Raw genomic sequence first — 20,540 nt, 5'->3', positions numbered from 1 at the left:
ATACTTTTGGAAATGGTCGGCAAACGTGTTTAGAAATTGAATGAAACTTGAAAGGTGTTCCGTAAAACTGGTTTTATAAGATAAGAACGTTTGAATTAAGAACATTAAACTTTCGATAAAAATTTTAAAAAATATCTATCCTACCCGTAAAACATTGCCACGCTTGAGTAACGTATATACCAACTTTGAATGAATTATGGTGACACGGAATTTCATTCCAAGTCACAACAGCATTAGCTATTAATTACTAATTATTCCAGTTTGATGGCCTGCCAGGCGCCATGAACATCACATGTTTGTAAAAAATGCAAAGAGAAGGGACCCACAAAGACATAAGACAGTGGGGTCCACTCCCTCACAATTATGAGCTTACCGACGAAACCCGACATCCTAGTAGAGCCCGAGTGGGGTCCCTTCTGCCCGTGTGGGCAGCAGGGCAGCACACAGACAATCGGTCCATTTTGGTCAGCATCTCTATACATAATCTAAAAGGTCATCTGAAAGAAAGGAACCACCATCCCTTTTCAAAACCAAATCCAAAACCTTGGGAGAGCAAAGGGGGAAGAACGAGAACGTATTTTCCTCACAGAATCTGCCCGCTTCCCTCTTAAAGTCTATAAAAGATCAGGGAATCCGGAGCTAATAAGAGTTTTTGCGGGGGATGCGAGGCAGGTTCACCGTAGATTTTCTTTGCTTGTAAGAATTCTTTAGGATCAGAAAGGAGAACAAAACAAGATCAGAGGGTTTGTGATTGATATGGGTTTCTTGGTTGACTCACAAGAAGGTGTTGGCAAGGGAGGCTCATGGGGTTGTGTTAGGACTTTGATTAGGAGGAAGCAGGTGGATTCTGCTCGCGTAAAGCCAGGGGGTCAACAATTGGCCAAGGAGTTGTCTGTTCCTCATCTGATTGCTATTGGTATTTTTTGGGGTTTCTTTTTCTTCTTTTAATCTTATTTTATCTGATTGTTGCGTTTCTTTATTTGTTCAGTTCTGTTTACATTTTTCTGCTCTTCTATGCATTTATATCATATTCGTGATTTGAACTTTAGTGCTTGTATCCTTTCAATTTCTTTTGATATGTTATAAATTCTTGTTATACGTTAGTTTTATTTAGATTCCTTAATCTAGTTTCTTGGACGTGTAGTTTCCTGTTTTATGGCTATGGTTTTGGAAGTATAGGTATTGCAGCTTGCTTAAGCCACTTCTTTTATATATACAGTCTTCAAATTAAATCTCAGATTTGTGTATTGTTTTCTAATTTATTCTTCAACTGGTAACGTTTGTGCATTTGAATTCCTTGTTATGTTCCTCTGTGTGTGTATTATATATATATTTTAATTCCCAACTAGGATTGTGAACTCCTGCTGTAATCCGCTTTTTAGATTGTAATTTATCTACCAAATTTTTTTTCCTTTTTGTTCATCGCTTACTCTTGAATTATTATACAACATGATTAGGAGTTGGCTCAACAATTGGAGCTGGAGTCTATATTCTTGTGGGAACGGTTGCTAGAGAGCATACTGGACCTGCCCTTACCATTTCCTTTCTAATAGCTGGAATAGCAGCTGCTCTTTCTGCCTTTTGCTATGCTGAGCTTGCTAGTCGTTGCCCATCTGCTGGGAGCGCCTATCACTATTCATACATATGTGTTGGAGAAGGGTAATTTGTTGCAGCTTCTTAAATCATTTGAGTGATGTGTGGACATCATCTTGAAGCATTTCTTGCTTTTCAGGAAAATAAATTAAAATTTGTGCTTCATTTTGCAGTAATAGGATATTTTGCCAGTTTTCCTTGGTAAAATTTTGGGGTCTCAAACTTCTACTTTTAAGTAAATTCTTTTCTGGGAATGCACATATGTAGTTTTTGGTCCCATGATTAATTACGAGATTGAATAAATAAATAAATAAGTGTTATCAACCTGAGAACATTGAAATACACCTATTGATGATTTTAGTACTGTGTACTGTCATTGTGCACAGTGTTGCTTGGTTGATTGGTTGGGCCTTGATACTGGAATATACAATAGGTGGCGCAGCTGTTGCTCGTGGCATATCCCCAAACCTGGTGCAGTGACTCTCTCTCTACCACTTTAATTTGAATTGTGTTTGTTTCCATTTAGCTCAGAGCATTTGGTTGTTTTATATTTTCTTGCTAAGCTGGTATAGGTTTGTCTTGATTGTTTATTCTAGATTTTTCTGCACAAATTCATGATTTAGATTTACTAGTTCTCCAAGTGAAAACTACCAGCTTCTCTATTGATCTAGCGATACCTATAGATATGTAGGGAAAATTTCTGATACGCTAGGAAATCAACAAGTATGTGCAATAGGTCCATAAAAATTGCTCAAAGAATTGTGAAACAAGACATGTAAATAATGCCATTGATGGTCCTTTCAATACCATTTATGTTTTCAGTGGAAAATAAATGTAATTAGGCATGAAGTGAACTTTATTTATATTATGATATTCATCTTTAAGTCTAGATTATTAGACATAGAATTAGATATCCATCATTAGCTTAGTTCCTGTGTCTTAAGTCTTGAGAATCCAAGGTCCTGAGCATTTGCAAATCTCCCAATAAAATACTTTTTTGATAAACGATTAATTTTGTTAATGGTCAAAAAGCACCATCCAAATATGCGTCAAATACACTTTAAGTGGAGAAAGTTAAGGGGTCAAGAAAATTATGGAAACGAAGCTAGAGAAACAGAAGTGGGCAATCATCCAACACTGAATTGTATTGGATGATATAGATTTGTGTTCCTCTGCTGTCCTTGTTCTATCTTCAAAGTTTTGATTATTTCTTTCCACCATATACACCACATTACACAAATTGGAATCAATCTCCACAAGAGTACTATGATCACTTTCAAACCTTCCTTTCTGACATGCTAATAAATCTGCCACCCATCTAGGCATCACCCATTCCTAGCCTGAAGAGACCAAAAATTGCTTGCTACTTGGTGTATCTGCCTCACAATGGAGTAAGAGGTGATCCCTGGTTTCTCCATCCCTCCTACACATGCAACACCACCTTCCACTGAGGAAATTTATTTGAAGGCTGCAAATGATTTGCCCAGTGCATTCTTAGCCTCAGTAATGCGGAATTATCTGAAAAGGCTTAAGAGGTTGATCTCCACACCACATATCATGTCAGAATTTTTCCTTTGACTCATCGCCCACCTTGTATCTGACATGTGAAAACTTCCCCCAACTCCTTTAATATTTTTCTATAATTCAAGTCCATAAGTCCCATTCACCTCATTAGAGCTCCAACCTCCCAAAGCACTATAATACTTCATATCAATCACCTAATTAAACCCGTACCCCTCCACCAAAAAAAAAAAAAAAAAAACCCTTTGTTATAATGTTGTATTGATTTCTTATTTTAAATGGGCAGTAGAATGATAGTTGGTAGGTTTTTTTTTCTCAACAGTCTGGTCTCATCTAAGTCAGTTATTCACATGGGCTACTGGGTCAATCAAGTATACCACTATGAAAAGATGGATAGAATGATGCTTTTGTCTTTTCTTTGTGTAGGCATTGCTTTTTGGAGGCGGGGATAGTTTGCCTGCCTTTATAGCACGTCAACATATTCCTGGGCTTGATATTGTCGTTGACCCATGTGCAGCAATTCTTGTATTTATTGTTACTGGGCTACTGTGTTTTGGAATCAAGGAGGTATACTATGCATCTTGCTCTTCTTCTTTTCTATGTTTCTATGTATTCAAATGTTCCAAACAGGGTTTCCTCTCATTTATAAAGTATTTTATTTGGTGTCATTAGTTTATGCACTTAAATTTTGCAGAGTACACGGGCACAAGTCATTGTCACTACAGCAAATGTATGTGCCATGATTTTTGTCATAATAGCTGGTGGCTATTTGGGATTTAAGTCTGGATGGACTGGATATGAAGTTCCAACAGGGTATTTCCTGTCCCTGGTTGTATATTTTCTGGGATTTGATTGATTTCTAAAATTAAGTTGGCTTCATCTCTCCCTCCTTTGCCCCCCCAAATATTGATTGATTATATAGGTATTTTCCCTTCGGTGTTGATGGAATGCTTGCTGGTTCTGCAACAGTCTTCTTTGCGTATATAGGTTTTGATTCAGTTGCCAGCACTGCTGAGGAGGTAACGTTGTTTCCCCTTTTAACAATATGTTGCCATTTGTGATGCAGGACTGTGCTACTCTGATATCAAATTGATGCAAGATCTTTAGAAGTTCAAACTATATTGGGTTAAATGATAAATTATTGAAGGCTCTGCAGATGGCATTTAATTTTTAAGCATTAGGGATTGCGGCGTCACATAAAAAATATTAAATCTTGAAGAAATTTACTTATAGAAATAAAAAATAAATCTTGAAGAAATTTGACAGCCATTGGTGTGTTAAACTTAAAGGAAAAAAAAGCGTGGGCAATCACACCCTTGAAACTTGAAGAAAGCTGCTGAAGTATGATTAAACTTAATCTCTGACAGATTTTGTAAGTCCTTATATAGGCTATTCCTGAAACGTACCGTAGAAAGACTGATTTCTAAACACAAAAGATGAAAAATAATACTAAATAATAAGAAACAGCTAAAACAAAATAGAAAATAGTTTGAAAACATAAATAAGACTCATGGGTCCACTTAGAGTCTGTTTCAGCAAATCTAAAAGTTACCAGATCATTCCTACTTTGATAAAACTTTATTAAAACTGAACCAGCAGCAACCTATCCTAGATAAACGACAAAGTGAGACTTGGTTCAACTACGACTAGCTAATCAAGGTTCCAAGAGAGCTCTTCATCAGGTGAAACATCCCAAATAAAACTTGAACGTCAGAACCAGCTTTCCTTTGCTCCTTAAAAGTCCTTTAAAAGGGGCTGGCCGGTGACATTCCCCCTTGATTTGTATATGTCTATGCGATTATAAAAATTTTATTTGTATATGGATTTAATTAAAGGGAATGTGAAGTTTACCACCACATCTTGATTGACTCAACAGGTGAAGAATCCTCAACGAGATTTGCCACTTGGGATTGGTGCTTCATTGTTTGTTTGCTGTGCATTATATATGATGGTATCTGTCGTAATTGTTGGTTTAGTACCTTATTATGCAATGGATCCTGACACCCCCATCTCCTCTGCATTTGCTAGCAATGGAATGCAATGGGCAGCGTAAGTGAATAATTTGTTTAAATTGCTTGGTGCATTCAGTCCTTTATAAAATTTTTGGCGTGTAACATGTATGTCTTTTATCTTGATAAGTATGTGGGTAAATTGTATTTTGTACCTTGGGTAAATTGTATTTTGTACCTTGAAAACCATTCTTTTGCTTGTGATTACAGTTACATCATAACTATAGGAGCTGTTACTGCTCTCTGCTCAACATTATTGGGTGCCATTCTTCCTCAGGTATAAAATTGGAACCATCTTTGTATCATATATATGGTATCACAGGTTAATTACTCTATGTATATATGATTGACAGCTCTGATTGTTCTGGAAATTTTGGAAATGATCTACCAATGACTCATCTAGAGTTTTATGTGGAATTAACTTCTAGAACTTTTGCAGGATAAATAATGAAATCTTCAATATAAGTTTTATCCTTATGTTTTCTGTACACTTGAGATCTCAAATAAGATTAATAAAAAACTTGCAGACAAAGTTGCTTTTGATCAGAGTGCGTAACATATATGGTCATGGGTATGGATATCGGCCAGAAACACGTATTGGCAAATAGGCAATATAGCATGCTCAACAAAGGATGTGCATGTCAGTGATGTCACGTACTTTTCCATAAATAATCATTTTCACATAGAAGTTAGGTTTTTTAATAAAAAAAGTTAATTCTGATTAGAAAATAATTATATAATATTGGTGGTGTGCGTTCATATTTTTTTTCATGGGTAGGCATGCTCATTAAATGAATAATCGGTTACCACAAAGTGGAGCAAAGACTCAAGTTATGGTTGGGGTTAAGTGACTGATAGTTGTTTTTCTTTTCACTTTTTTGTTCTCCTAAACTAGTAAGTTACAAGCGTACTCGACAGCTGTTGAATCTATGATCTCAACTTCTACTTGTAAGAGTGCAAAAATGTTTTAGCATTTTTTTTTCTCAAAAGCAAGAAAGGAGGCTAAACTACCTGCTATGATTCTTTCTTTCACCTCCTCGTTTGGATGATATAGCCCTGAAGGATTCATTTATTTCAGATATTCATCCTAAGGTTGAAACAAGATCGCTAAATTTCTCTCTTATATATTTCTAACTGTGATTATGAGTTCAACTACACAAACCTGACCGAACCATTTATGTTTTTGTTTGTTTTGTGTTTAGTAGAAATAAATTTTCCATTACTATATGTAGTATGTATGGTGTCTTTAAATTGCTATAATTGTTAAGAAACATTTTGGAATAAAAAATTGCTATAATTTTTAAGAAACATTGTTGGAGTTTCTTTAAAGCCACAACATCAAGAGTCTTTAGGCAGACCTTCATAGATTAATTGATGGCTTGAGATGAGGGAGAGCTGCCATTGTAATTTTTACCTTTTGACTTTTCTCCTATACTTTTTTATAAAAAACAAATCTTGTATATATGTTCGGCAATGTTCTGTTGCTGCCATCACCAATGAGGATTACTATTTTCTCAGGCTAGATTTTATATAAATGTCTTTCATCTTTCTTTGTTTCTCAGCCACGAATTTTGATGGCTATGGCTAGAGATGGTTTGCTGCCACCATTTTTCTCAGATGTTAACAGGCGTACCCAAGTTCCTCTGAAGGGCACTATAGTGACTGGGATTGGCTCTGCGATCTTGGCATTCTTTATGGATGTTTCACAGCTGGCTGGGATGGTGAGTTAACTTTTGCAGCTACCAGGATCAAATGTGTTTATATAGTGGAGCTCATCACCTCTTCTACTAGTGTGCTTAAATAGTGATAGAAGTCTAAATAACTTATGTACTTCAACATTTTTTGTTTACTTGATCGGGTCGTAGTGCATTTGGATGGAACCATTTATTAGGTCGTAGTGCATTTGGATGGAACCATTTATTAATCATAAGCACGTAACATTTACTACATGTATTATTTACCATCTTTGGAATGTGGACGATAGTCTTGTTGAAGTTCATTATTTCTCATTGGGGGGGACAGACCCAGGTTTTAAAGATTGGAGGAACCAGAGATAGGTGAACATATAAGTATGAGAATAGTTGTGAATATACATATATGGAGGATGGGAGAAGGGGGGACCAATATAAATTCTCTAAAACTAGACTCAAATTTTAGCATAAAAATTGGGAAGGCCCTTATTTATATGATTGCGTGTGTACATGTATAAATCCCTTTTTCTGTGGTATCTATTTTGGGCCCAATCAGGATTCTAATTAGTTGCGCCCTACCATACCAATTTGATAGGCTCCCGCCCGCCACCCTTGAAAGAGTGCATAATAGCTCACTGATTGAGCACTCTTGCACCTTAGATGAACAAGGCTAAGCGATCTGCCAAAGCTGTGGGATGTAAAAAGGTATCGGTAGGGTAGTGTTCTGCCTTAGCCGTTCCTAAGGCAGGCCCTGTTAACAGGACTTGCTGGGCTCCTAAGTTGTGCCAAAAATTAGTTGAGGAATGGAAATTATAAATATTTGCATTCTAGAACATGATAAGAATGAGCATTGCGTATTGAGTCATCGTTGATAGCTGTCTTTTATTTGCAGGTCAGTGTGGGTACACTTCTTGCATTCACCATGGTGGCGATATCTGTATTGATACTCAGATATGTCCCACCAGACGAGGTGCCGTTGCCTTCGTCTCTTCAGGGTTTAATTAATTCAGCATCATCACGATATGGTAGGATTAGCCAGGAGAAAAATGGAGAAGACCCTAAAGTTAGTGTTGGCCAGTCTAAAGATGCTGCTGAACCTTTACTTGGCAAAGAGGATGCTTCAGCTGAATATTCTCTTGCAAAAAATCTGTTTTTAGGCAATTGTAAGTTAGCTGCTCTCACTTCTTACTTCAGTAGTCTCTTCGTTAGATGCACCCTGCATTTTTTTATTAAGGTGATGTTTGGCAACAAGAGTGTTTTTGTAAAATTTCTCCAAATTTTTTCTCTCAATCCAAACATCTTTACACAAAAATATCTACCCAAAACAACTTTCACAAAACTCAAAAAACCCTTTCAAAGACTTTTTTCCCCAAACTATTTTCAATGGGTCCACCATATATTCAACCCCCAAAAAGATCTCAAAAAAAAAAAAAAAAGTCAATCTAAAAACGTACATTGATGAGTCCTACCACTTTCACAAACCCCATAAAACCCATTTTAAAGTGTTCTCAAAAGTTTTAAAAATTTCCAACAAATCTGTAATCCAAACACATGTTTTGCAAAGCTCTTCATTGCCATAGGAAACCTAGACTTTGTCATGGAACAGACGTGAAACCATGGATTACTTCAAAAGAACAAAGAAAACTAGGGTTTGAACAAGAGTGAAATCTTGACAACTCCAGTTTTACTTTTCCTTAACTGAAAAATGCGAAGCTGTGACCATCAACAACCACACAGATGCCATGACGATGTGTTTTTTATCAAGCTATGAGCTTCCTCTCTTAGCCAACATTAGCATCCTTTTGGATGACGCCAACAACCATTCAACCCAACCTTTTCTTCTTTTTCCCTTTTGTCTTGTTCTACGAATCTCTCGCTCTGTTTTTTTTTTTTTTTTTTTTTTTTTTTTTTAAAGTAGGAATCTATTGCTCGAATATCAAGTTGACAATGCTAAGGACAAAATTGATCGAGGAAAATAAAGAGAAAGAAAAGGAAAGAAAAGAAACTATCAGAAAAAGAAGACCTAAAAGAAATAGGGTTCTACTAGCATGTTATTTATATTACTGCCAATTTGCCAGAAATGACAATTACCTAATTTCTGTCAATATCAAAATGTTGCAATGTGTCAACATCAAGCTGTCTTACACAGTATGAATCTATATTGCTCATAGACTTGATCCATATTGAATAAAATTGGAAACCTCATCAATTATTGATATTTGAGTATTGGCTCAGCCTGACTACTGGACACATCATACGATCTACATTATGTTGTTACCTTACGTTCTGTCATCTAGAACAGTTTTATTGCTAATTTTCTTCACTTCGCCTCTATCATAGCAGATGTATTTCTGAACGAGGAAAACAGGAGGAAAATTGCGGGTTGGACCATCATGTTCACATGTGTTGGGGTTTTACTCCTTACATATGCAGCTTCAAATTTGGGACTACCCAGGTGGGTATAGCTGCAGAATATCATAGTACATTAGTTTCAAGAATAGAAGTCCTTGATGTATGTATCAAATCAGTAGAAAAATGGTTTAGTTTCTCTCAAGATGATAAGTTGCTTTTGTCCCAGTAGTTTAAGTTATTAGGCTCCAACACTTCTCCATATGTGGGCCAAAGATATGAAATTTTTAAACGAAGGAATAGGACTTGAGTGCAGGATCTCCTGCTTTAACATCTTGATTAGTTATTAGGTCAAAGGCTTAAGTTATTAGAAAATCGTAATCTACAACATATTTAATTTTTCGAAAGTTAGTCTGTAAGAACGTTCTATTATAACATATACAATCTGTTCCTGTGTCTTGTTACAGACTATCTTTGTTATACATGTTATAACTTTGTGCAACCATGATAAGTTGCTATTTTTAGTCTATAACATATATGATCCATTCATGTGTCATTTTTCATCTTTAAATAGTTTATCTTCTTTCCTCTATATATACTTTTTGGAGCAATAGCTTTTGACCCGTTAAGTCACATCGTCCATTCTTGTGTTAAATGATCATAAGGAAGTCTAAAACATTTTGTTTTCTTTAATCTATCAATAATGAATTAAAATTACTAATGGAAGGTCATATTTAAAAACTTAATAATCAGTGAATATAACTGAAACTTAATAATTTTTTTGCACACATTGTGCTGGTTCACAACTAGCTTTAATCAATTTTCGTGCAAGATTTGTTAGTGTTTGTGTGTGCATGTGCACGAGGGAGAGAGAGGTCAATGCAGTTAAGTCAAACACGCATACACAGGGAGGAAAGGAGAAAGAAAAGAAAATAAATTATCGTTTTGCATATAAAACAACAGAAGTTCTTTTACCTGCCCTCAGCCCCACCCCCCTTCTACAGCCTAACAGATTATATCTTGTATGTGGTTTCACTTTTTATTTTTTTATAACATCGTTTATTTGAATTGCAGATCTCTTCGTTTCACATTGTGTGGAGTTGGTGGTACATTTCTCTTATCCGGCCTGGTTGTGCTGACCTGTATAGATCAGGATGATGCGAGGCACAACTTTGGGCATGCAGGAGGTATGTTCACCATTTTAACTTGTACAACTGAAAACTTGACAAAGTCAGTCTGTAAGAACGTCTTGACAAACTGATTACACAAAAATAAATTGACAAACTGACGTGACTTGATGTGGTACTTCAGATTGTAAAGTTATTTTTATTGTAAAGTAGATCTAACAGATTACATGAAGTCACGTCAGTTTGTGGGTTTACTTTTGTGTAATCCTTTTGTGTCTGTAGCACTTCTCATTTAAGAATGTGTTGAATTTCGTGGTTGCACAACATGACAATGGGTATAGGCTACCAGTCGTATCTGTACCCGATGAAGAACATAGTATCAAGATGATTTTGAACTTTTTGAAGTGTCCCATGATATTCTCGTGACCAATCTATTGTTAAGGTATGTGTTTCAAATCTGGGGGTCCAATACCAAGCATATATGTGGGACCACTGTGCTAAGCTTTGTTAAGTCACTTAGTAAGTAGCGCTAAATGTTGAGCATGCATAAATTGCCTATACAATGGAAATACCTTTCTACACGGGCTATTTATTTTATTTTATTTCAGTTCTACTTATGAGATAATATATACTGATCTCTCTTCAGGTTTCATTTGCCCATTTGTGCCGCTGCTACCTATTGCGTGCATTCTTATCAATGTCTACTTACTGGTTAATCTCGGGTGAGTAGCTGGTGAACTTGTTTGCTGTTTACAATTGATTTACACCACCAAGAGCTCTTTTGGCTGGTTTGATATTGTAAACGTGTTTTATTTTCTTCCCCTCCATCTCTGATGGCTATTAATTTATGGTGAATCTCGTCAGAATTTTCGTTTCTAGTCAGCTTTCTTTCTGCCGATGGTATTGTTTACACTTTTTCACATTTATTTTTCATTCTTTATCAACTGAATCTTTATTGTGGTGAGGGTTTTCGGCTTGGAAGGGAAAACAGTTGTTCATATCCCTGAAAGAAGCAGGGGTGATCACCGCTTAGTGTCTTTGGGGAAGGGTAAGTGTTGTGTGGCCGATATCCTCGGTGAAGGCTCTGACTTGGGTGGTGGGCAAAGGGAGTTCACAAAAGCTTCTCCACGAGGAAACAGAGCATTTCTTGTGCAACATTGCTCCAACTTGTTCAGTCGTTTTCTGGCTCTTGTAGAGTATGGGGGAGGTTTCAGGGATGTTAGTTATTCCAGAAGGAAGAGATGGGAAGGGATGAGAAGCTTTTGGCATGAAGCTCTACAAGGTAGAAGCTTTTTTTCTGAAGGTTCATTGGCCATGGGAGCATAACTATGTTTCTTATAAGCCCCTCAGTGGTTTTTGCTGACGGGTTGTGCAAGAAAAATAAGGCAATGTAGTTAAGATTGGGCTCTTCAAGTCTAGAAGTCCATTGTATGCGAAGGTGGTGGGTTCTCAATGGCCAATCTGGGTAGTTCTGCGAAATTATATGTAGTGATATTTAGAAAGAGCATTTTATAATTTCCAGGTGCGAAAACTGTTACAAACACTCCTGCGAAGTGCGTGGGGGGGGGGGGGGGTGGCGAGAAGGAATTTGATGAGAGGTGCGTCCTTGGCATTCTGGTATCAATTAGAAGCTAGCTGGCTTATTTGAAGGTGGAACATGCTATAGAAATTGTCTTAAAATTCAATAATAATTGATTTCACCAGATTCCAATAAGATGGGTCATGGCAGCCTAGCCACAATGAGTTCCTTTGGACCTAGAGACATCTCTCGCAACAGGCTCAATATAAAGGCCCATACCAAAGAAGAAAAGGGTAAGGAATTTGCTGTCAGGTCTCATTCCCAACCCAAACCCAAAATGGTGGGTAATTGAAGAATCAAACCCAGGTTCAGGGCATATGATCAGCCTTGATAGTGAACCTAGATGTAGATTCTGGTCCTTCGTTAAGGGTGTAGTTTTGTTGTCTTCAGTTGTCAAAATCGACGTCGCAGACTTTGCTAGAGATCTAAATGCACTCTTTCTTGTACAGCGCAATCCAGCCCCTAAGCCATCAGCACTCTCATTTCCATCTCTGGAAAAACTAATAGAACTTATGACACCAGCATTTCTGTGTGGATGCACCTGCAGACGTCGGAGCTCAAGCTTCTTTATCAATCCACGCCGATGGGCACAAGCTGGTTTGCCAGTGAAAGATGTAGGGCCTTTGGAGAGTACTTAGCTACAAATAGCCTCAGGGAAGGTGGTAAAGAGGGTTATATTGAGCTGATTGTGTTAGAGTGAGTTGGGCTGCCAAATTTTGGTGGTAAAGGAGGGGATATGATTCCTTTTACTTAGGAGGGTTCAAGCTACTATGAACCATTTAATTGCACCTCATTGCTGTCATCGAGGAGGTTGCTTCACATTTATGGGAATTATTGGAGTTGGTTTTGCAGAAGGTAGAAGGATTTTATAACTTTTGGAATTGTCCTTTGAGTGGTTTGAGGAAGAATTTATGGCTTTGTTTATTACCATCAAAGCTTGCTGTCACCAAAAGACTCCAATTAAAATCCCTATGTTGACATCCAAATATTTGAATAGAGGAAACGAGAATTAATCAATATGTTCCATTAATTATGATAATAAGGGCGGCACCTCTAGTAGAGGTAGAGGAAAGGGAAGGGGTTATCTTTTGGTGTATGAAACATAAGATATTATCTTGAATGTATGATGGCTGAATGATATGGACAAACGGTTGAGGGTTAATAATTTACTTGGGGAGTGGAAGGATGATATTTTATGTCTTTAAGAGACTAAAATGGAGACTGTATGGGGGCTTTTCAAGGAAGCTTGTGGAGTTGCCAAATTTGAATTGTTGTTATTTGGGCGTGAGAGGAACTTCCCGAGGGATATTGCCCATTAGGATAGGAAGGCGGTGAAAAAAACTGAGGATAGTGGAGAATACAGTAGCATGCAGTGTTGAAAATGTTCATGAGAACTTTGAATGAGCCCTAAGGATGTTTATGGTCCTAATAATGATCATGATAGACGAGTACTTTGGGATGAATTGGTAGGCTTGATCAAGTGGTGGAACTTATTGTGGGGTAACTGGGGTGATTTATATATCATTCGTTTTCTAGCGAGTGATCTACCATCACTCGACTTTCCCAGGCAATAACAGAGTTGTTTTACTTTATTTTCAAACAGGGCCTTGTGGACTACCTCTTGTAGGAGGAAATTTTCAGTTTTTCTGGTAACCAAGATCCTCTGACATGATCTAGAATCAGTAATTTCCTTCTCTCACATGATCCGGAAGGCCAAATCCTAGATTTACTCAAAGGAGACTTTCTAGATTATTTTAGGACCACTTTCCTTTATTACTCAATTGTGATGATGATGTTCCCTAGTAAACAGTATTTCATGTTTAAGGACATGTGGCTCGAATTTGAGAGATTTGTAGAGAAGTTAAGACAGTGGTTGTTGTCATGATTTCCAATGTTCTTCTAGTTTTATCTTGGCCAATAAATTGATAGCTCTGAGGATAGATTTGAAGAGATGGAATGAGGAGGTGTTTGGCCATGTTGAGAAGCAAAACAACTCCTTATAGAGGAGCTCGGGGGGCTTGATGTGTCAGGACATCTGAAATCTCTACTGAGTTGGAGAGGATCATCTTTTGGAGGTGGTGAGTTGGAGACAGGAAGCAAAGGTCTCTTTTGCTAAAAGAGGGAGATAAGAATACGAAAAGTTTCCACTGGATGGCTTATTCGAACTATAGAAATAACATGGCTGATAAGTTTCATACACAAGACAAGCTTGAGAAGGGGCCTTAATGCCACCTTTAGTGCCATTATCTCAAAGAATAAGCTGAAAACAGTTTTAGACAATATTATCCCTGGGAGACAAAATGCTTTAATCAAGAGGCATTAGATCTTAGACTGTCCTTATTGCCAATGAATGCCTTGACAACAGAATGAAATTTGGGGGTGTCAAGGGTGCTTTGCAAATTGGACTTAGAAGAGGCATATGATCATGTTTATTGGGGCTTTCTGATGTATGTGCTGAGAAGATATGGTTTTTAGGGAGACCTTGTGTGGATGGATAGCTCACTGTATTTCTATGGTGCGCTTCTCTATCTTGATAATGGACCGGTTTTGTATGTTTAAGCAATATGGAGGAAGTATTGATCTTCTTTGCTTCACTGCAATGTGGCTACAGATATATAGGCAATCTGTATTTCATACTTTTGGGATTATGTGTGGCCCGGTAGGTGGTGGATTTGATGGCTTTATGGGCATTAACCAATTAGTAGCCATAGCAACTTAGAGATTCGAAAGAAGGCTCGCATATGATTGATGTAGTGTATATGACAATGTTTGGACATTTGAAGATTGTAAGATTGCAGCCTTAGACTTAAGTGCGATTCTGTTCAATTCCTCTTTATGTACGGGTGGCAGCGTACAATGGTGTTCATCTTCATACCTATAGTTGGGTTTTGCTTCTAGGAATTCTGTTTCTAGATTTCATGGAATTGTGTTCTTTTACTTCATTCCTCTATAGTGGGGCGTTTCTTGTTAATATGTTATTGTACACTTCCTTTATACTTGGGTTGCACCTTGAATATGAATTTACATTATATATCAGAAAAATATTATTGGCAGCAGAATCAAACCATGTTGGTAGCTGGTAATCTTGTAATTGAACCTGCATTTTCGTGTTTAGTGTATTCGGTTTGATTTCAAGCACTTTTCTCAACCGGTTATATTATTTCATAGCTTCCATATGTGTAAGTTTCTTTTTCCCTTTCTCATATTGATCGTGATATTTCATTTGTCAGAGCTGCCACCTGGGCTCGTGTTTCATTGTGGTTGGTAGTAGGAGTGCTTGTTTATGCATTTTATGGCCGAAAACACAGCTCGCTGCGGGATGCAATCTATGTGACAGTAGCTGATGCCGACGAGATCTATGCTAGCCCATCGAGCATTTTGGTTTAAATTCTGAAGGGGTGTACGTCTTCTCTCCCCCTACATGGGGTCCTTATGTACGTCTTCTCTCCCCCTACATGGGGTCCTTATGTATCTTTGTTTTATAGAAGAATCTCTTTGTTCTATCCATGGAAGTCCTAGGGCCTGTATTCTTGTCCTTCTCTCTGTTCCTTGTTTGTAATATTCTTATGGTAAGGACTCGGAATATGAGTCTGTTGTTGTACGATATTATATCGTACGTCATAGCTAGGTGGATGGTTTGATGCTTGTTCAAACATTGTAAATAATTTATAAATGAAGATCCTAGCAAGTCCAAGTAATTATATAAATAAATAAGAATCTAAGTGCACCCTTGAGTATGATAACAAATTAAAGAATGACTACTGCCTTCTGTTTTTACCATAACTAATTTCTGTGTATTAACCGAGACTCCCGTGCCCTACATATTGAGTACAAAGGCTCTAGTTCTCATGAAGTAATTTGTGATGGTTCCCAAAAAACACTTGACATCACAAAAAGGTTTGCTTTATTATTACTCTTGTTATTCTTCTTCTTATTATTATAATCGTCGTCGTCGTCATCAACTTCCCCTCCCTCTGTGATGCAATTTCCCGATTAACCCTAAATAGGCAATTTAAGCTTGGCTTCCCATTTATTGAATTGATAATTATTTGTATGAGATTATTGTGAAGGAAAATGCTTTAGCTACAAAAAGATTACACAAAAGTAAATTCACAAACTGATGTGGCTCGATGTGGTACGCTAGATTGTAAATTTACTTTTATTATAAAGTAGATCTAATGTATTCTATGAAATCACATCAATTTATAGATTTATTTTGTGGAATCTTTTTGTATCTGTAACAGTTCTCTTGTATGCAGAGACCCTAGTGAGTATTTGATGCTCTCTCTACATAAACTTAATATGAATCGTAGATCTCCGCCTTGTAAATAGACAAAGTTGATAGCCTGCATCATGAATTATATTGATCTTATGAATATAAAATGTTCTTATTTAATAAATATAACCTGTATACATCACTGAAAACATAAATGTGTCATGGTAAGTATACAATACACGTAAATAGTTCATGAGTCTGCCTGCTAACTTTTGGGATCCGAGTATTCTAAGATGATACAAAACAATACAAAACAAAATCGTTGAATTCTTATATAGTCGATTAAAAGACCAGATTCGACATTGATTATCAAAGCACAACTAGTAGGAGTGACAATGTTTTCCAAAACAAAGCACCAAACTAACCTAGCAAACTAAAAATTAAAACAATTAGAATTTAAATTTGAAAAATAAATAGGGGTGGCCGTTTGGCTGCCAAAAATCCACTGGCGTTGGATTTATTCGATCTGGTCTAGATCCAACACCGGATCTAGCCAAACTTGACAACGAATATGTTTAGATTCGTTCATATTTGTCCGAATCTGGTCGAGCACTACCCCCGCAAGGGCTTTCAGATATGGCCAAAAATAAATAAATTCGTCACGGGTGTATTTTTGGTTGAAGTGGTCATTTTTGTGATTACTCCAAGCATCTCTCAGACTGGCAGTCGGAGTGGTGGCTAGATGTAGTTTTAAAAATAATAATTAGGGTTAGAAATTTTAAGGGCTTAGACATTTTAGAAAACTATAATCTTGTGTGTAGAGTGTAAATTAAAAACCATTAGGTGTCATGTTACAATTGGCCGAGGGTGCACCAAGTACCAACAGGCGACAGCAGCTCTATTCTTGCATTTTTCACATGTAATTTGATTGGTTTGTTAAGTTTTATTAGTTTAGTTCGTTCTCCACTTTTTTTTTTTTTTCTTTTTAGGCAAGTCGACTACTATTTTATATATGAAAATACCAAAGATACATCAGTAGTTGTTAAAGTAGCAAGGCTTAATTATATAGATAAAAGGGGGGTCTTTCCCACTATGAAAGTTCAATAAAACAAGGGGTATTTGGATTAAGGGGATGTTGTCATAGACTTGCGTCACCGCTACCCATTGCGCTAGATTGTGCGCGCATCGATTATTTAAATGATGTATTTTCCTGACTTTCCATTCTTTGAAAGAGAGGAGATGGTGCTTGATATCACTGATGATGGGCTCATGGTCCAATCCTGTACAACTGATGAATTTGTTATTGCTGCTATGGTGGTGCTTGAATCACCTTCAAGTAATATTTTTTGCGGACCCAGTCTCTTTGCTTCGGGTATTGCCATCAATGCTGCTCTAGCTTCCCCAAGATTTGGGCTGACATTGGGAATAAAATCGGTAATTGCAAAGATTATCCAGAGTCATTCCAACATAGAGATGCTAAGCTGTTGTCTTGCTCTCTAACTGCCACATTAAACTTGATGAGAGAAAAACTGAATGGATGCATATCTTCCTTCGTTAGCTTGTGGGTATTATCATTAACCCAAGCTGTTGAGTGTTGATGAAAGGATGAGAGAACTTACTCAACAAAAACAAAGGGAGATGGAGAGATAGGAATTTGGTTGTGCACTTTTTTGTCTCTGAGAAACCAAATATTATCCACAGCAATGGTGGCAAATATTTGAAAAGAATAAGTTTCTTCCTCTGGAATCTTTAAGAACTTTGAAGGGTTGAGAATATTTTTTATCCAGTTAATGAAGGGCTGCCTTGCAAAGGAGGTGGTGTTTATTGGCCATTTTGAATGTCTCCAGAGAACTCTAGAATAAATGCAGTTGAGGAAAAGATGTGGAATGTCTTCTGTTTCAGTGTTGCAAAGAGGACAAACAATTTGCTCTTCCTCAAGATGAATTACGCTGTTAATCTTGGCTTTGGTGGGAAGAATATTATGGCTTATTTTCCATAGGAATAATTTCAGTCTGTCCTGCAATTTCAATTTCCATAAACTCTTCAAGTTTAATGGCTAATTGTTGAGATTGAGATCATTATTGTCATTGACAAGGGCAGGATAAAGTGATTTGACTGAAAAAATTCCAAATGAGTGAGGAAGCCATTTTATTTTGTCCTTAACATGATGATAATTATGGTTGGCTAGAGGGAATTTTTGGATTTCTCTTGAGGAAAATTCTGAGAAAATGGTATTGAGAAGAAGGACATTCCAACGTCTTGGTTCTTCTAAAATGAGTCCTGAGACAGTCATGTTATGATTAGGATTAGAATTAGTAATTGGATTCGGGAGGGGAATGGAACCAAGGATGGAGGAGACCAAGGGGTTTGTCCAAACCTTGGTGGAGATGCCATTATTGATTTGAAAACAGACACTAGACCGCAGAAACTCTCTCTGTTTAAGCAAACCATGAATCTATGGATTTAGGAGAGATTTCCAAAAAAGATTTGGATCCTAAGTATTTTTTTGAGATGACATCCTTCCAAAGACTTGTTGACCCATTGAAAAAAGACCAAGCATGCTTAGTGACCAGGACTGAGTTAAAGGCAGACATGTTTTTTAAGCCAAGACCTCCCATAGATTTGGGTAAACAAATGGACTTCCAGGACTTGGGAGTAAATTTCTTTTTTCCATTGCCCTCAAATCCCCACCAAAATCTACAGAATAGTGAATCCAGATTTTTGGTTATTGCTTTTGGGATAAGGGTTGATGACATGACATATGAAGGAAGAGAACTAGCTACTGCTCTTATGAGGACAGTTTTTAAAGCTTGAGAGGGGATTTTTTTATTTCCAGCCTTGAAGCTTGTTTTGGATCTTCGCCATTAATTCAGTCAGGAATTTTTTCCTATCGGGACTATTGGAAAGAGGTAATCCCAAATATTTAGAATTTGGAGGAGAAATTCTAAAATTGGAAATATTTTTTACTTCATTAATGGAGACAAGAGTGGTGTTTCTACTAAAATGAAGAGAAGATTTACCCTCATTTATACATTGACCTGACCACCGATTATAAACCTCAAGGCATTTAGAGAATTGTTGAGCATTAAAAGCTATGGCCGACCCAAAGAGGAATAGATCATTTGCAAAAAGAAGATGAGAGATGTAGGGACCGCCGCTAGAAAGCTTGATACCCTTTAAACTGTTAACCTGTTCCTTTTTAACAAAGAGTCTAGATAGGACCACAGTTCCTGGGATAAAAATGAAAGGAGATAGTGGGTCTCCTTGTTGAAGACCCCTGGTTGGGTGGAAGTAACCATGTGGAGAACCATTGACTATGATTGAATAGGTCACTGTTGAGATGCACTCCTGGATCCAACTGATCCATTGTTGTCTAAAACCTGCCTGTTTTAAAATTTCAAGCAGGAAGGGCCATTCCATGGAGTCAAAAGCCTTTGCCATATCTATCTTTATGGCCATTTGTTCAAGTTTGCCAGTTCTTTTTTTCATTTTGTGGAAGATCTCTTGGGCCATAATAGTATTGTCTTGAATTAGACGACTAGGAATGAAAGCATATTGGCACGAAGAGATGATGTTGGGAAGGATGATTTTGAGCCTGTTGGCGAGAATTTTTGCTATAATTTTATAGCAGAAATTAGACAGGCTTATGGGTCTGAGCTGGTTAATATCATTGGGGTTGTCAACTTTTAGGATCAAGGTCAAATTTGTATGGTTGAGTTCCTTTAGCAATTTTTCTTGAATAAAGAAACTTTTTATAGCAGCTATCAAATCAAATTTAATAACCTCCCAAAAAGTTTTGTAGAAGAGACCCGCAAAGCCATCCGGCCCAGGAGCCTTGGTAAGGGGGAGTTTCTTCACAATGGAGGTGATTTCCTCTTCATCAGGAATTTTACAAAAAAAATCATTTTCACGATCTGAAATTTTCCTTGTTCCATTTCATCAGGTGGAAAGGGATGAGAGGAAGAAAAGATTTTATGGAAATGTTCCTGGATCTTGGAAGAGATTATGGATTGGTCTACCGTCCAATTGTTCCTGCCTAACTTGAGGCAATCAATGTTGTTTCTTCTACGTCTGATGGAAGTGGAGGCATGAAAGAATTTTGTGTTAAGGTCAGTGGTGGTGAGCCAAGTTATTCTGGATTTTTGTTTCCAAAGGGATTTCTCTCTTAAGAGCAGCTCATTAATGTTTTCTTTTAAATCGGCTTCCAAAGAGCAAGAGGAGGATTGAGAATCTTGTTCTTGAAGAGAGGAAAGTTTGGACATCGTGACTTTAAGGTTGGATTGGATGTGACCAAAGGTGTTATGATTCGAATCAAGAATGGCTTTCTTGGTAGCTTTGAGTTTTTTTTTAGAGGATGAATGAAGGGGTGCCAATGAATTGTGAATTTTAGACCTTTTTGATAACTGCGAAGATAATCGGATCCCGGATCCAGAATTCTTCAAATTTGAAGGATTT

General features: G+C 37.2%; 1 protein-coding gene and 1 long non-coding RNA gene across 3 annotated transcripts; both read left to right on the top strand.

The window, feature by feature from the left end:
* The first annotated feature begins 500 nt into the window (after nt 1-500).
* LOC121264443 (cationic amino acid transporter 2, vacuolar-like) lies at nt 501-15,583 on the top strand. Of its 2 annotated transcripts, none has more exons than XM_041167612.1 (15): nt 501-916; nt 1,458-1,659; nt 1,980-2,064; nt 3,541-3,681; nt 3,809-3,927; nt 4,037-4,133; nt 4,991-5,163; nt 5,334-5,400; nt 6,686-6,844; nt 7,707-7,977; nt 9,158-9,269; nt 10,238-10,350; nt 10,937-11,012; nt 15,100-15,267; nt 15,304-15,583. In XM_041167612.1, exons 1-14 carry the CDS (start codon nt 757-759, stop codon nt 15,254-15,256), a joined length of 1,932 nt encoding a protein of 643 aa, XP_041023546.1. In that variant the 5' UTR covers nt 501-756; the 3' UTR covers nt 15,257-15,267; nt 15,304-15,583. The 2 variants fall into 2 exon arrangements, with proteins under 2 accessions (XP_041023546.1, XP_041023545.1); XM_041167611.1 differs by having other exon boundaries at nt 9,155-9,269.
* LOC121264445 lies at nt 6,851-7,526 on the top strand. Its single transcript, XR_005940500.1, has 2 exons — nt 6,851-6,981; nt 7,015-7,526. It is a non-coding gene; the product is annotated as an uncharacterized LOC121264445 (long non-coding RNA).
* Nucleotides 15,584-20,540: the final 4,957 nt, after the last annotated feature.

This window comes from Juglans microcarpa x Juglans regia, chromosome 5D (genome assembly GCF_004785595.1).
Source record: "Juglans microcarpa x Juglans regia isolate MS1-56 chromosome 5D, Jm3101_v1.0, whole genome shotgun sequence".
In the NCBI taxonomy this organism is placed as follows: domain Eukaryota; kingdom Viridiplantae; phylum Streptophyta; class Magnoliopsida; order Fagales; family Juglandaceae; genus Juglans; species Juglans microcarpa x Juglans regia.
The sequence above is the reverse complement of the archived record's forward strand: the minus strand, read 5'-3'. Positions and strand labels throughout refer to the sequence as shown.